Source organism: Schistocerca cancellata, chromosome 3, assembly GCF_023864275.1.
Source record: "Schistocerca cancellata isolate TAMUIC-IGC-003103 chromosome 3, iqSchCanc2.1, whole genome shotgun sequence".
In the NCBI taxonomy this organism is placed as follows: domain Eukaryota; kingdom Metazoa; phylum Arthropoda; class Insecta; order Orthoptera; family Acrididae; genus Schistocerca; species Schistocerca cancellata.
Genome location: NC_064628.1, coordinates 48,526,529 through 48,544,595, shown reverse-complemented (window position 1 = coordinate 48,544,595; position 18,067 = coordinate 48,526,529). Strand labels below are relative to the sequence as shown.

The window sequence follows — 18,067 nt, the reverse complement described above, 5'->3', positions numbered from 1 at the left end:
CATAAGTTGAACATATAATTTACCATACATTACTTCACTAGGAATGTATAAATTTCGATTAAAGTTACACTCTACATAAACAAAGAATGATGAATTCATCACATAGACCCAAAGAGGTGATGATGAGTTACAGAAGGCACGATGAAAAAGACAAAAAAAGTCCTTCTACACACACACACACACACACACACACACACACACACACACACACACACACACAAAAAAAGCACAACTCTCCGAACACATGACTATTATCACCAGGTAAGCAGCATTCTGGGGTGGATGGTGGGGGCAAGGATAAGGCGGGGGGCAGTGAGAGAAGGAGAGCAGGGTGGGGGCGGTAAAATATGTGGTGCCTCTGAGATCATACAAGGATGTGGTGATTACAGGATGGACTGCTAGGTGCAGAGTTGGGAGGGTGTTCTGTGGGAAGGGCTCGAGGGGGTGGGGTGGGAGGAGGGGGACAGTGAAGTGTAGAAGGGGAAAGGAAAAGACTAGTTGATGTGTTGTTGGGATGGAAGGCATGTTAGTACTAGATTGGGAGTAGGGAAGGGGGACAGGTACATGGAAAATACAGACAACTTCAGTGTTGAGCCAAGGGAGTTACGGGAATGAAGAATGTATTGAAGGGAGAGTTCCCATATGTGCAGTTCAGAAAAGCCGGCGTTGGTAGAAACACTCGAGATGGCAAAAACTGTGAAGCAGTCATTGAAGTGAAGGGCATCGAGTTAGGGAGCATGTTGAGAAACTAGTTGTGCAGCTGTCTCTCGGCCACAGTTCAGCGGTGGCCATTCATTGGGACAGACACGGTGTTAGTTGTCGTACCCACTTAGAAAGTGGCACAGTTGTTGCAGCTTACTATGCAGATCATATGACTGCTTTCACAGGCACCACTGTGTTTGATGTGGTAGGACATGCCTATGACAGGACTGGGGCAGGTTGTAGTGTGAGGATATTGGGGCACTTCTTGCATCCACATGTATTGATGGGATATGGGTTGTGAGGTGAGGGGTCGAGAGCAGAGGTGAAGTAGGGATGGACAAGGATATTGCACAGGTTCAGTGGGCGGCAGATTACCAGTGTCAGATTAATTGATGGCGTCATTGTGATGTGAACAGAGGGTGAGGACCTCCTACACACATTCCTCCAGAACCTCAACACCTTCTTGCCTATTCACTTCACCTGGTCCTCATCATCCCAACATGCCATCCTCCTCAATGTTGAGTCTGCCTCAGTGATGGCTAAATCAGTACTTCTGTCCACATCAAACCTACAAACTACCAACAATGCATACACTTCGACAGCTGCCACCTGTTGTGTATTATGTATCCTCGTATTGAGGAGTTGTCAAAGACACTTAAAAAGAATAACTGTTTTTTAACAAAACCACAAGTCATTTATGATGTTCATGGATGAAACTCCACAAAACTACATACAACTGAAATGTATCTCCTATTACATTGTCTGTTATGTGCCTACAAAACAAACCCCAGAGTCATGATAGACATGCCTATGACAGGACTGGGGCAGGTTGTAGTGTGAGGATATTGGGGCACATCTTGCATCCACATATATTGATGGGATATGGGTTGTGAGGTGAGGGGTCGAGAGCAGAGGTGAAGTAGGGATGGACAAGGATATTGCATAGGTTCAGTGGGCGGCAGATTACCAGTCATTACCTGGGTCATTACTGGGCCAGTATGGCTGACGTGCTGTTGGCGAAGACTGTGACAAACTGTGCCGGGTCTGACACTGTGGAGTGCTGAGAGAAACGGCTGGTACTGCCAACTAGTAGTGCTGGATTGAACTGCTGATGTAGCCAGACGGAACTACTGGTACTGCCAATTTGAAGCATAGGGCACAGACCAGTGGTGATGTAAATAGTTGGGAGCAGAGGGTCATCAATGTGGTGCTGTGAGGGCGTGTGACTTGGCCTAGCAAAATAGTGCCCCGTTAACAGCACACTCTGCTGTGACAGGTATGCTGCCTGTTGGCTAGGTAGGTGCGCCCAGATGTTGTAGAGGCAAGATGTATCTCCGAGGTAAACAGCCCAACCATATATTACAAGGAAGTATCTCTGTTTTGATGAGAGCCACTTATGCACATCATCCTGACGGGATGACTGCCCGCACGGGCTGCCTGGTGAGTGGAGGAAACGACTACTAGGCATATACAATACCTTACCGAGAAATCCCTTCCATAAGGCCTAGCCACCTGAGTCATTGCATCTTTAGTGACGAGCAGCCCTCTTGAAATATACCAAAGGTCTCACTGAGGCCTTCACAGATTGAAAGTATCCTCTCAACTTTACAGAAACAGATGTTCTGTGTCTTTTCTCTCCAGTCAGCTACCACCTCCCATACACCCACCATATGGCTACAAACAAGCACACCTCTCATAACTCGGCACAACCCAGGACTGGAAAATTGAAAGCAGCCACACGATCTACAAACTAAGCTGCATAGGCATGGCATGAAGACGTGGGACGTTGCCGGGCCACTGCTGCTGGCTGTAACTGACTTGCTACTGGTGAAGGCCACAATGAACTGGGCTGGGTCTGCCAGTGTGGAGCTATGAGGTGAAACTGCTGGTACTGCCAAAGTGTGGTGCTGGAATTGAACTGAGGCATAAGGTGTTACTGACTTTGCTCAGTCCGCGGGTAACCTAAAAAGTTGACAGTGGATGAATATCTGTGTGGTGCTATGAGGTCGCATGACCTGGTATAGCAAAACAGTGCCCACCAACAGCACTCCTACAAAAGGTACACTGCATGTGGGCGAGGTACTCTTCCTGGACACTGTGGGGGCAATATGTAACTCCATGGTAAATGGCCTGGCCATACAAGGAAACATGTCTATTTTCATGAGAGCCATTTATATAAGTTCTTTTGAGGGGTGACTGCCTGAATGAACAGCTTGCCTCGTGTGCGGAGGACATGACTAACAGGCTACTACAGTGTACCTCCCCTTAAGAAAAGATGGTATTGCCATCTCAAAGACGTGCTGCACTCACGGGGGAAACCGCCAATCACCAGTGCTGATTGTCCGTTGTTGTTGTTGTTGTTGTTGTTGTGGTGTTCAGTCCTGAGACTGGTTTGATGCAGCTCTCCATGCTACTCTATCCTGTGTAAGCTTCTTCATCTCCCAGTACTTACTGCTGGTCTACATCTTTCTGAATCTGCTTAGTGTATTCATCTCTTGGTCTCCCTCTGCGATTTTTACCTTCCACGCTGCCCTCCAATGCTAAATTTGTGATCCCTTGATGCCTCAGAACATGTCCTACCAACCAGTCCCTTCTTCTTGTCAAATTGTGCCACAAACTCCTCCCCAATTCTATTCAATACCTCCTCATAGTTATGTGATCTACCCAGCATTCTTCTGTAGCACCACATTTCAAAAGCTTCTATTCTCTTCTTGTCCAAACTAGTTATTGTCCATTTTTCACTTCCATACGTGGCTACACACCATACAAATACTTTCAGAAACGACTTCCAGACACTTAAATCTATACTTGATGTTAACAAATTTCTCTTCTTCAGAAACGCTTTCTTGCCATTGCCAGTCTACATTTTATATCCTCTCTACTTCGACCATCATCAGTTATTTTGCTCCCCAAATAGCAAAACTCCTTTACTACTTTAAGTGTCTCATTTCCTAATCTAATTCCGTCAGCATCTACATCTACATCTACATTTATACTCCGCAAGCCACCCAAGGGTGTGTGGCGGAGGGCACTTTACGTGCCACTGTCATTACCTCCCTTTCCTGTTCCAGTCGCGTATGGTTCGCGGGAAGAACGACTGTCTGAAAGCCTCTGTGCGTGCTCTAATCTCTCTAATTTTACATTCGTGATCTCCTCGGGAGGTATAAGTAGGGCGAAGCAATATATTCGATACCTCATCCAGAAACGCACCCTCTCGAAACCTGGCAAGCAAGCTACACCGCGATGCAGAGCGCCTCTCTTGCAGAGTCTGCCACTTGAGTTTGTTAAACATCTCCGTAACGCTATCACGCTTACCAAATAACCCTGCGACGAAACGCGCCGCTCTTCTTTGGATCTTATCTATCTCCTCCGTCAACCCGATCTGGTACGGATCCCACACTGATGAGCAATACTCAAGTATAGGTCGAACGAGTGTTTTGTAAGCCACCTCCTTTGTTGATGGACTACATTTTCTAAGGACTCTCCCAATGAATCTCAACCTGGTACCCGCCTTACCAACAATTAATTTTATATGATCATTCCACTTCAAATCGTTCCGCACACATACTCCCAGATATTTTACAGAAGTAACTGCTACCAGTGTTTGTTCCGCTATCATATAATCATACAATAAAGGATCCTTCTTTCTATGTATTCTCAATACATTACATTTGTCTATGTTAAGGGTCAGTTGCCACTCCATGCACCAAGTGCCTATCTGCTGCAGATCTTCCTGCATTTCGCTACAATTTTATAATGCTGCAACTTCTCTGTATACTACAGCATCATCCGCGAAAAGCCGCGTGGAACTTCCGACACTATCTACTAGGTCATTTATATATATTGTGAAAAGCAATGGTCCCGTAACACTCCCCTGTGGCACGCCAGAGGTTACTTTAACGTCTGTAGACGTCTCTCCATTGAGAACAACATGCTGTGTTCTGTTTGCTAAAAACTCTTCAATCCAGCCACACAGCTGGTCTGATATTCCGTAGGCTCTTACTTTGTTTATCAGGTGACAGTGCGGAACTGTATCGAACGCCTTCCGGAAGTCAAGAAAAATAGCATCTACCTGGGAGCCTGTATCTAATATTTTCTGGGTCTCATGAACAAATAGAGCGAGTTGGGTCTCACACGATCGCTGTTTCCGGAATCCATGTTGATTCCTACATAGTAGATTCTGAGTTTCCAAAAACGATATGATACTCGAGCAAAAAACATGTTCTAAAATTCTACAACAGATCGACGTCAGAGATATAGGTCTATAGTTTTGCGCATCTGCTCGACGACCCTTCTTGAAGACTGGGACTACCTGTGCTCTTTTCCAATCATTTGGAACCTTCCGTTCCTCTAGAGACTTGCGGTACACGGCTGTTAGAAGGGGGGCAAGTTCTTTCGCGTACTCTGTGTAGAATCGAATTGGTATCCCGTCAGGTCCAGTGGACTTTCCTCTGTTGAGTGATTCCAGTTGCTTTTCTATTCCTTGGACACTTATTTCGATGTCAGCCATTTTTTCGTTTGTGCGAGGATTTAGAGAAGGAACTGCAGTGCGGTCTTCCTCTGTGAAACAGCTTTGGTAAAAGGTGTTTAGTATTTCAGCTTTACGCTTGTCATCCTCTGTTTCAATGCCATCATCATCCCGGAGTGTCTGGACATGCTGTTTCGAGCCACTTACTGATTTAACGTAAGACCAGAACTTCCTAGGATTTTCTGTCAAGTCGGTACCTAGTATTTTACTTTCGAATTCACTAAACGCTTCACGCATAGCCCTCCTTACGCTAACTTTGACATCGTTTAGCTTCTGTTTGTCTGAGAGGTTTTGGCTGCGTTTAAATTTGGAGTGAAGCTCTCTTTGCTTTCGCAGTAATTTCCTAACTTTGTTGTTGTACCACGGTGGGTTTTTCCCGTCCCTCACAGTTTTACTTGGCACGTACCTGTCTAAAACGCATTTTACGATTGCCTTGAACTTTTTCCATAAACACTCAACATTGTCAGGGTCGGAACAGAAATTTTCGTTTTGATCTGTTAGGTAGCCTGAAATCTGCCTTCTATTACTCTTGCTAAACAGATAAACCTTCCTCCATTTTTTTATATTCCTATTAACTTCCATATTCAGGGATGCTGCAACGGCCTTATGATCACTGATTCCCTGTTCTGCGCTTACAGAGTCGAAAAGTTCGGGTCTGTTTGTTATCAGTAGGTCCAAGATATTATCTCCACGAGTCGGTTCTCTGTTTAATTGCTCGAGGTAATTTTTGGATAGTGCACTCAGTATAATGTCACTCGATGCTCTGTCCCTACCACCCATCCTAAACATCTGAGTGTCCCAGTCTATATCTGGTAAATTGAAATCTCCACCTAAGACTATAACATGCTGAGAAAATTTATGTGAAATGTATTCCAAATTTTCTCTCAGCTGTTCTGCCACTAATGCTGCTGAGTCGGGGGGTCGGTAAAAGGAGCCAATTATTAACCTAGCTCGGTTGTTGAGTGTAGCCTCCACCCATAATAATTCACAGGAACTATCCACTTCTACTTCACTACAGGATAAACTACTACTAACAGCAACGAACACTCCACCACCGGTTGCATGCAATCTATCCTTTCTAAACACCGTCTGTACGTTTGTAAAAATTTCGGCAGAATTTATCTCTGGCTTCAGCCAGCTTTCTGTACCTATAACGATTTCAGCTTCGGTGCTTTCTGTCAGCGCTTGAAGTTCCGGTACTTTACCAACGCAGCTTCGACAGTTTACAATTACAATACCGATTGCTGCTTGGTCCCCGCATGTCCTGACTTTGCCCCGCACCCGTTGAGGCTGTTGCCCTTTCTGTACTTGCCCGAGGCCATCTAACCTAAAAAACCGCCCAGCCCACGCCACACAACCCCTGCTACCCGTGTAGCCGCTTGTTGCGTGTAGTGGACTCCTGACCTATCCAGCGGAACCCGAAACCCCACCACCCTATGGCGCATCACCCGACTTAATTCGACTACATTCCATTATCCACATTTTGCTTTTGTTGATGTTCATCTTATATCCCCCTTTCAAGACACTGTCCATTCCGTTAAACTGCTCTTCTAAGTCTTTTGCTGTCTCTGACAGAATTACAATGTCATCAGCAAACCTCAAAGTTTTTATTTCTTCTCCATGGATTTTAGTACCTACTCCGAATTTTTCTTTTGTTTCCTTTACTGCTTGCTCAATATACAGATTGAATAACATCGGGGAGAGGCTACAACCCTGTCTCACTCCCTACCCAACCACTGCTTCCCTTTCATGCCCCTTGACTCTTATAACTGCCATCTGGTTTCTGTACAAATTGTAAATAGCCTTTTGCTCCCTGTATTTTACCCCTGCCACCTTTAGGATTTGAAAGAGAGTATTCCAGTCAACATTGTCAAAAGCTTTCTCTAAGTCTACAAATGCTAGAAACGTAAGTTGTCCTTTCCTTAATCTTTATTCTAAAAGAAGTTGTAAGGTCAGAATTGCCTCACGTGTTCCAATATTTCTACGGAATCGAAACTGATCTTCCCTGAGATCGGCTTCTACCAGTTTTTCCATTCGTCTGTAAAGAATTCGTGTTAGTATTTTGCAGCTGTGACTTATTAAACTGATAGTTCAGTAATTTTCACATCTGTCAACACCTGCTTTCTTTGGGATTGGAATTATTATATTCTTCTTGAAGTCTGAGGGTATTTTGCCTGTCTCATACATCTTGCTCACCCAATGGTAGAGTTTTGTCAGGACTGGGTCTCCCAAGGCCGTCAGTAGTTCTAATGGAATGTTGTCTACTCCCGGGGCCTTGTTTTGACTCAGGTCTTTCAGTGTCATATCTCCCATTTCATCTTCATCTACATCCTCTTCCATTTCCATAATATTGTCCTCAAGTACATTGCCCTTGTATAGACCCTGTATATACTCCTTCCACCTTTCTGCTTTCCCCTCTTTGCTTAGAACTGGGTTTCCATCTGAGCTCTTGATATTCATACAAGTGGCTCTCTTTTCTCCAAAGGTGTTTTTAATTTTCCTGTAGGCAGTATATATCTTACCCCTAGTGAGGTAAGCCTCCACATCCTTAAATTTTTCCTCTAGCCATCCCTGCTTAGCCATTTTGCACTTCCTGTCAATCTCATTTTTGAGACGTTTGTATTCCTTTTTGCTTGCTTCATTTACTGCATTTTTATATTTTCTCCTTTCATCAATTAAATTCAACATTTCTTCTGTTACCCAAGGATTTCTGCTAGCCCTCGTCTTTTTACCTGCTTGATCCTCTGCTGCCTTAACTACTTCATCCCTCAGAGCTACCCATTCTTCTTCTACTGTATTTCTTTCCCCCATTCCTGTCAATTTTTCCCTTATGCTCTTCCTGAAACTCTGTACAACCCTTGGTTTGGTCTGTTTATCCAGGTCACATCTCCTTAAATTCCCACCTTTTTGCAGTTTCTTCAGTTTTCATCTACAGTTCATAACCAATAGATTGTGGCCAGAGTCTACATCTGCCCCTGGAAATGTCTTAGAATTTAAAACCTGGTTCCTAAATCTGTGTCTTACCATTATATAATCTATCTGATACATTCTAGTATCTCCAGGATTATTCCATGTATACAACATTTTATGATTCTTGAACCAAGTGTTAGCTATGATTAAGTTATGCTTTGTGCAGAATTCTACCAGACGGTTTCCTCTTTCATTTCTTACCCCTCAATCCATATTCACCTACTATATTTCCTTCTCTCCCTTTTCCTACTCTTGAATTCCAGTCACCCATGACTATTAAATTTCACCTCCCTTCACTACCTGAATAATTTCTTTTATCTCATTATACATTTCATCAATTTCTTAATCATCTGCAGAGGTAGTTGGCATATAAACTTGTACTACAGTAGTAGGCATGTGCTTCATGTCTATCTTGGCCACAATAATGTGTTCCCTATGCTGTTTGTAGTATCTTACCCGCACTCCTATTTTTTTATTCATTATTAAACCTACTCCTGCATTACCCCTATTTGATTTTGTATTTATAACTCTGTATTCACCTGACCAAAAGTCTTGTTCCTCCTGCCACTGAACTTCACTAATTCCCACTATATCTAACTTTAACCTAGCCATTAAACTGGAATAATCAACAGTATTGTCAACGAGAGGAAACCCTTTGCCTGGAAACTGCCCAAAAAATACAATAACAGAACTCTGCATTCCATGCACACTGAGCTGAGCAAATTACTGCGTTTATATGGGGACATTGGAAAGGACATAACCACTGAAGAAGAATGCAAGAGAGAACTAACAAGACTGCTGAGCATGAGGTGTAGGACCTGTGAATTTCGATACATAAAAATAGTACAGAAATTTCGCAAGAACTCAGCATTGGGCACATGAAAATATGGAAGTGAACCATTAATTAATACAAGAAATGATTGTAACGAAACATGTATGCTGTGTCTGTCCGTGCAGGGACAGTGACTGGCCTTGAATGTGGGCAGTAATGGGGAAGGGCCGGGTGTTGGGGGTGGGCTTGTGGGATAACTCCAAGAAGGCACAACTCAAAGTCCGGCAGAGCACATGATGGTATTAGCAGCACCAGGGGGTATGGTGAAACTGGTGACTGGGCTGGCAACAACAACAACAGGAACAGCCACAGTGATACTAAGGGGATGACTGGGCCAGTCGCAATGGTGGTGGCGATGGGAAGGCTGCCATTGAACACACCGATGAGACGGCTGGTGTCGACAGGGATGGCTGTGTCAGGAGGAGTGGCCAGAACAGGGGCAGTGGTGAGAAGACTGAAAAGTGAATGGACGGATGACATTGCGGTCAGACATGGCAACGACTGGAGGGCCGATTGGAACATTGCTGGTGATGGCACGAGAGCCAGTCGAAACAGGTCAGCAATAGATGAACTGGCAGCAAGACAGATGTCATCGCAGAAAGACTTGGTGACGACAAGGTTACTGGAGCATTTAAATTCACATAATTTGCTGTCAAATGTACAATTTGGTTTTAGAAATGGTTTAACAGCTGAAAATGCTATATTCTCTTTTCTCTGTGAGGTTTTGGACGGATTAAATAAAAGGTTGCGAATGCTAGGTGTTTTCTTTGATTTAATGAAGGCTTTTGACTGTGTTGACCACAAAATATTACTGCAGAAGTTGGGCCATTATGGAGTAAGGGGAGTAGCTTACAACTGGTTTGCCTCTTACTTTAAGAACAGAAAGCAGGAGGTATTTTTCCCCCATAATGAGAGTGGTAGTGATGTTCAGTCCCAATGGGGCACCGTTAAGTGGGGCGTTCCTCAAGGGTCGGTGCTGGGGCCACTGCTGTTTCTTATTTATATGCCTTCTAGTATTATAAGTGATTCAAAAATATTTCTGTTTGCTGATTACACCAGCTTGCTAGTGAAGGATCTTGTGTGTAATATTGAAACATTATCAAATAATGTAGTTCATGAAATAAGTTCATGGCTTGTGGAAAATAATTTGATGCTAAATCACAGTAAGACTCAGTTTTTACAGTTTCTAACTCACAATTCAACAAGAACTGATATTTGGATCAGACAGAATGGGCGTATTATAAGCGAGACGGAACAGTTCAAGTTCCTAGGCGTTCGGATAGATTGTAAGCTCTTGTGGAAAGCCCATGTTCAGGATCTTGTTCAGAAACTAAATGCTGCTTTATTTACCATTAGAACAGTATCCGAAATAAGTGACAGTTCAACACGAAAAGTAGTCTACTTTGCATATTTTCATACGCTTATGTCATATGGTATTATTTTTTGGGGTAATTCTTCTGATTCAAAAAGGGTATTTTTGGCTCAAAAACGGGCTGTTCGAGCTATATGTGGTGTAAGTTCGAGAATCTCTTGTCGACCCCTATTCAATAGTCTGGGAATTGTGACATTGCCCTCACAGTATATATTTACTTTAATGTCGTTTGTTGTTAGCAATATTAGCTTATTCCCAAGAGTTAGCAGCTTTCACTCAGTTAATACTAGGCAGAAATCAAATCTGCATGTGGAATGCACTTCCTTGACTCTTGTGCAGAAAGGAGTGCACTATTCTGCTGCATCCATTTTCAATAAGCTATCACAAGAACTCAAAAATCTTAGCAGTAGCCCAAACGCTTTTAAGTCTGAACTGAAGAGTTTCCTCATGGCTCACTCCTTCTATTCTGTTGAGGAGCTCCTGGAAGAGCTGAAAAAATTAAGCAAATTCCAGTGTTACATTGTTGATTTTCTTTATTTAAACTTACGAATTGTTGCCTGAATACGTTTCTTGTATTTCATTTTATCCGTTTCTACTATCGTGTTATAATTTCATGTATTGACTCGTTTCATGACCATGGAGACTTCTCCTTAATTTGGTCCTACGGAACAATAAATGAATAAATAAATAAATAAATAAAAAGATAGCCAACCAGGACAGGGCCAGTGACGTCCAGACTGACAGGACTGACGTTGTCACAGAGAGGCTTGGTGATGATATTAGGGCTACCCACGATAGGGACAGCACCGACAGGAGTATCTCCGAGAGGAGGCCTGGTGCTGACAGGGCTGATGCCAGAGACAAGAGAGGCAGCGTCTGATCGCGTCATAGGGCAGGGTGGGTTGAAGGCATCAGTACTGTCACTGTAGAACTCTGCTAACAAAATGTGGAGTGCCAAGTTGCACAACAATGATGTTGTAAACAACTCGAGTGAAGAGGACCCAGTGTGCCACACACACAAAACTTGGAAGCCCTGTCCGAACTCTGTTCAGGAATAAGCTGTCTGACATTAACTAAGGATGTGGCATGCACATTGCTCAGCTGGAGGTGCCAGACACAACGAAAAAGCATATTTAATTATTCCACTACCCATTCATAGTTCTCCAGGCATGAGTCAGGGAAAAACTGATAACACAAATGAAAAATTTCTGCACCCACACTGACAAGCAATGGGCCATGCATTGTGCAAAGATTCACAAAGGATCCCGAAAGCTGGTAAGTGCAGCTCCAACTGTTGACGGTACAGATGCCACTCTTTCTGACCATCCAGCAAACGAACAAATCCTGAGTGAGTTAGCTACACCCTGTATCAATTTCTGCAATTTGCTGGTTCTGTAAGCGAATGACTTGAGACAATAGCAGTTCTGATGATGAGACAAACTTTAGGATATGTTTGAACATGTAAACTGTGTATGAGAACACTGCCGGTAGGACATGTTTAAACAATCAAACTGTGTGTGAAACACTGCCAGCAGATGAGAATCTGGAGTCTTGCAACATTGAAAAGACTTCGACCAGCAGCATGAATAAGAAGTCACGGTGATACACACTTTAAAGAACTGTGTGGTTTAGCAGAAAAGACAACAACTACTAAGAAAGGAGCCGCATAGACTGAAAACCATACCCAGATGTAACAATTATGAATGTCAAGAAAATTGTCGTCTGATTGGAGGAACAGAACAAATGGGTTAATGCTGCCCCAGCAAATCCAACTAGCATTTGATGAGCAATATGAAAACAAAATGTGTTCCTGCAAAATAACCAACACACAGAAAGACTCCACAGCAAGACTGAAATAACACTGAAATGTGAAGCCTGTGAGAGACAACAATTTCAAAATGCACTTTTATTTCATTGTCATTGAAGTATGGCATACGAGATGAGAGAAGACAACAACAATGTATTCAGAATGAGATTTTCACTCTGCAGCGGAGTGTGCACTGATATGAAACTTCCTGGCAGATTAAAACTGTGTGCCAGACCGAGACTCGAACTCGGGACCTTTGCCTTTCACGGGCAAGTGCTCTACCATCTGAGCTACCCAAGCACGACTCAGCCTCATCCCCACAGCTTTACTTCTTCCAGTACCTTGTCTCCTATGTTCCAAGCTTTGCAGAAGCTCTCCTGCGAACCTCGCAGAACTAGCACTCCTGAAAGAAAAGATATTGCGGAGACATGGCTTAGCCACAGCCTAGGGTATGTTTTCAGAATGAGATTTTCACTGTGCAATGGAGTGTGTGCTGATATGAAAGTTCCGGGCAGATTAAAACTGTGTGCCGGACCGAGACTCGAACTTGGGACCTTTGCCTTTTGTGGGCAAGTGCTCTACCATCTGAGCTACCCAAGACCAACTCACGCCCTGTCCTCACAGCTACAGTAAAGCTGTGAGGATGGGGCATGAGTTGGTTTTGGGTAGCTCAGATGGTAGAGCACTTGCCCGCGAAAGGCAAAGGTCCCGAGTTCGAGTCTTGGTCTGGCACACAGTTTTAATCTGCCAGGAAGTTTCAACAACAATGTACTTCCACAGACTCAACACCATTGAAGCGTCCTCTTATTGAAGAGCAATCAAACACACTTAAAAAGAATAACTGTTTATCAACAAAACCAAAACTAAGTTATAATGTTCTTGGATGAATATCCACATAACTATGTACAACAGCAATTGGCTCCTCTATGATGTCTGTGATGTGCCTACATGACAAACCCTAGAGTAATAGCAGGCAGTGACATGAAAACCTGGGTCATTATTGGGCCAGTATGTCAGCAAATGACAGCTGACATGCTGTTGGCAAAGACCGCGATGAACTGGGCTAGATCTGACACTGTGGAGCGCTGAGATGAATGGCTGGGACTGGCAACTGGTAGTTTTGGTACTGAACTGCTGGTACTGCCGACTTGAGACATAGGGCGTAACTGACTGCACAATCTGGCGGTGACCTAAATACTTGGGAGCAGATGGATACCCATGTGGTGCTGCAAGGGCATAAGGCCTGGAGTTGCAAAATAGTGCCCTGCTGTGACAGGGACGCTGCCTGGCAGCAATGTAGGTGCCCCCAGACATTGTAGAGGTGGTGTGTGTCTTTGTGCTAAACAGCCCACCCATACATTACAAGGAAATCTCTCTGTTTTGATGAGAGCCGTTTTTGCACTTCCTCCTGGTGGGGCAACTGCCTGCACGGCGTGCCTGGTGTGTGGAGGAAATGACTACTAGGCAGATACAGTACCATACCAAGAAGTCCCTTCAAAACCGCCTAGCCACCCAAGTCATCACATCAGTAGCCCTCTCAAAATATATCTAAGGTCTCACTGATGCCTTCACAGATTAAAAGTATCCTCTCAACTTTGTTCAGAAACAAATGTTCCATGCCTTGTCTCTCCAGTAACCTACCACCTTCCTTACACCCACCGTCTGACCACTGAGAACTGCACCCTCCTAATTCAGCACAGTCCAGGACTGGAAAACTGAATCATTTTCTCTGCAAGGATTTTAACTACATGTTGTTGTGCTCTGAAATTAAGGATATCACACCACTACCCCCCAACTCTCCTACAGTGGTATTCCATCCCCCATCGAACCTGCACAATATCTTTGTCCATCCCTACTCCACTGTTGCTCCCAACCCCTTGCCTCATGTCTCATGAGGCTGTGAAAGCAGCCATATGATGTACAAACTTAGCTGCTAGCACTGTGCTGCTTTCTACATGAGCATGACAACTTACAAGCTGTCTGTCCCTGTAAATTGCCACTGCCAAACTGTGGCCAAGAGACAGCTGCACCACACAGTTGCTGAACATGCTGCCCACCGTGGTGTGCTTCACTTAAATGAATTATTCACAGTTTTCTCCATATGGAGTGCGCCTACCGACACCATCTTTTCTGAATTGACAGATGAGGCCCCTATCTTCAATGCAGCCTCCGTTCCTGTAACCCCTTGGCCTCAATCTTTGCCAGTCTCTGTCCTCCACCAACCTGTCCTATCATTGTGACTGTGACTCAGTGCCTCTTCTATGAGGTGAGTAGTAATCTAACCTTTTCATATTGTTGTTGTTGTGGTCTTCAGTTCAAAGATCAGTTTGATGCAACTCTCCATGCTGCACTATCCTGTGCAAGCCTATTTGTCTCTGAATAACTACTGCAACCTACATCCTTCTGCATCTGCTTACTGTATTCATCTCTTTGTCTTCCTCTACAGTTTTTACCCGCCACACTTCCCTCTTAATACTAAATTGGTGATCCCTTGATGTCTCAGAGTTCTTGTCTCCCCAAGTCTATTCAGTGTCTCCTTATTAGTTATGTGATCTACCCATCTAATCTTCAGCATTCTTCTGTAGCACCACATTACAAAAACTTGTATTCTCTTCTCTTCTTCTCTAAACTGTGTCTTGTCCATGTTTCACTTCCATACATGGCTACACTCCAGACAGATACCTTCAGAAAAGACTTCCTAACACTTAAATCTATATTCGATGTTAACAAGTGTCTCTTCTTCAGAAATGCTTTTTTTTTTTTACCAGTCGACATTTGATATTCTCTCTACTTCAGCCATCATTATTTAGCTGCCCAAGTAGCAACCTGCTTTCAAGATGCCGATCATTCCATTCAACTGCCCTTCCAATTCTTTTGCTGTCTGTGAATGAATTACAATGCCCTTGGCAAACCACAAGGTTTTTATTTCTCCTCCGTAACTTTAATTCCTACTCCAGATTTTTCTTTGGTTTCCTTTATTGGTTCCTCAGTGTACAGATTGAATAATACTGAGGACAGGGTACAAACCAGTCTCAATCCTTTCTCAACCGCAGCTTCCCATTTGACTTTTGTACCTGTCATCTGTTTCTATACAAGTTGTAAATGGCCTTTTGCTCCCTGTTTTTGCCCCTGCTACCTTCAGAATTTCAGAGTATTCCAGTCAACATTGTCAAAAGTTTTCTCTAAGTATACAAATTCTATAAATGTAGGTTTGCCTTTCCGTAACCAATCTTCTAAGATAAGTCATAGGGCCAGTATTGCCTTGCGTGCTCCTGCATTTCTCCGAAACCCAAACTGATCTTCCCCGAGGTCAGCTTCTACCAGCTTTTACATTCTTCTGTAAGGAATTCATGTATTTTGCAACCATGACTTATCAAGTTGAAAGATCGATATTATTCACACCTGTCAGCAATTGCTTTCTTGGAATTGGAATTATTATGGTGTTCCTGAAGTCTGAGGGTATTTCACCTGTCTTACACATCTTGCCCAACAGACGGAAGAGTTATATCATGGCTGCCTCTCCCAAGGAAATAAGTAATTCTAACAGAACGTTGTCTACTCCCGGGGCTTTGTTCTGACTTTGGTCTTTCAGTGTTCTCTCAAATTTTCCTCACAGTATCATATCTCCCATCTCATCTTCATCTACATCCTCTTCCATTTGTATAATATTGCCTTCAAGTTCATATCCCTCATATAGACCCTCTATATACTCCTTTCAGCTTTCCCTTTTTTGCTTATTTCCCTTTTTTGCTCATTACTGGTTGTCCATCTGAGCTCTTGAACTCTTGATATTCATACAGCTACTTCTCTTTTCTCCAGAAGTCTCTTTAATTTTCTTGCAGGCAGTATCTATTTTTCCTCTAATGAAATATACTTCTAAATCCTTACATTTGTCCTGTAGCCACTCCTGATTATCCATTTTGCACTTTCTGTCGCTCTCATTTTTGCAGACATTTGTATTCCCTTTTGCCTGGATTGATATAGGTCACAAAAATAGATTTAAGCATACTAAGGAGATAATATGCATTGAAGCTAAGAAATTCATATATACTGTAATAACAGATTATTTTTATTTTATTTATTTTAAGTAGTTGTTGCTTATTGATGGTCTTTCACAGTCACAGTGACTGAATACAGAATTCACACACTGAAACTGTTAATGTGCCAACAGAGTGAGGAATCTATATCTAAGTGTTATTTTTATGGTCAATTGCCTATAACTTAATTGCTGCTCAATGATGCTTTTTTGGTATGACAACATACTTGGCAATGTAAGCAGAGAAGTTTTTCATGTGAGTTTTACTGTAGTAGTATTTTTTATTTAAATTGTTGTTTTTATTTAAATATCTTATAATTTTTGAGAACAGCAGCTTGGTGATTTATTAGTGTTTCCTTTTTGTGTTCTAGTGAACATGGGATCAGAACAGAGCACACACCAAACACAGGGGCCAGCAAGCAGAGAAAGATCAGCAGCACAGCTCCGAAGAGGGAAATCAATTCCTGAGAGAGAAGTTTTTGATGATGCTAACAGACCTGGAAGTATATCCCCTGGTCCAAGTATTTGCTCAGATTCTGACCTCCCATATATTTCATACACTGTCAACAGACCTATTGGAGGTGAATGAACATCGTTGCTACTTTCTTAAATAAAATAAACATCTGTTGTTGTGTATTGAGAAGTATAGTGAACATGTGCACACAAATAACAAAAAAGTAAATGTAGATGAACTATATGATTAGTCATAAAATTAAATACAAATTATATCCAAACAGAGAAATTATTTGTTCTGACCTCAGTTTTCCTTTGAAGTTTGCAGTTGATTTAATGTTATATAGCAACTTTACATAAAATGTATTTTTTTTCAAGTGTCTTCCTTATATTAAAAAAGTACTAAGTGGTCAAACTGTTGTTGGACTGGACAAGAGATGGTGTATGTTTCTTTAAGAAAGATGTTACCTTAGGTAATTTGCATGGTATGATACAGTGGACATGCAGTAGGGAATCAATATAGAATGCAGTTTAACCAGTGTATTATGCACATTGCGTTAGTGCTAGAAATCCAGTTAGGAGTGTGTGTAACGGGTTTTGTCAACACACGTGCAACAATAGAACTTCACACTTGCAGACAAAATGTTCATGGTCTGAATGACAAAGTGGTTGTTGTGAGTTGCATTTTTGGAAATGACTCTTGGGTGTACAGCTGGTTGTTCCTCTTAACAAAACGTAGCCATTTTCACAAATGGAATCTGCTGTGTTATTCAATTTATAACCATTCAGCATTGAGTGGCACAAAGGAGACATTTACTGTATTTATGCCCTATGCCTTGATACCCTTATACCACTAGCTAGTTTGAAATTTTACAAATGAGAAATGTATATAAAGCTCCATCATTGCTAGACAATTAATAGTGTGCTTTCAGTGCTGTTTTGCCAAGTAGCTGTTTCCATTTTCTACACAATAGTCACTGACAACCCCGGCATTGCCCAGGTATTCATGTTGCCAATTTTCTGTTAAAAACAAAAAGTGAATAGTGTTTGTAGTGTGATATTGAAAAAAATTTCATTTCCATGTATGTGTAAAAACACCTATGAAACTATGAGTCACACAAAGAAATATGCGTAGTGTACAAATGTATAAGTCCAGTATCTTGGACAGTTTGTCTTCATTGGGCACAACTGCTTCGCATGTGTACAACACGATTTTTTGAATGTTTCTGTGGCAATGCCTCTTCATTGCTCTTTTGGCAAATATTGTATAGGTGGTTCTTACCTCCACAGTGATTCTCTCGACAGTAAGGAATACAGTATGTGTACCAAGTTTGGTTGAAATTCATCCAGTGGTTTAGGAGGATATA

General features: G+C 42.6%; 1 protein-coding gene across 2 annotated transcripts in view; it reads left to right on the top strand.

The window, feature by feature from the left end:
• Positions 1–18,067, top strand: part of LOC126176930 (BLOC-1-related complex subunit 5) — a 57,755-nt gene that overhangs the window by 7,902 nt on the left and 31,786 nt on the right. For both annotated transcript variants that reach the window (XM_049924122.1, XM_049924121.1), the window contains exon 2: positions 16,619–16,828. In XM_049924122.1, the coding sequence (XP_049780079.1) occupies positions 16,624–16,828 (205 nt within the window). In that variant the 5' untranslated portion in view covers positions 16,619–16,623. The remainder of the gene's footprint in view (positions 1–16,618; positions 16,829–18,067) is intronic.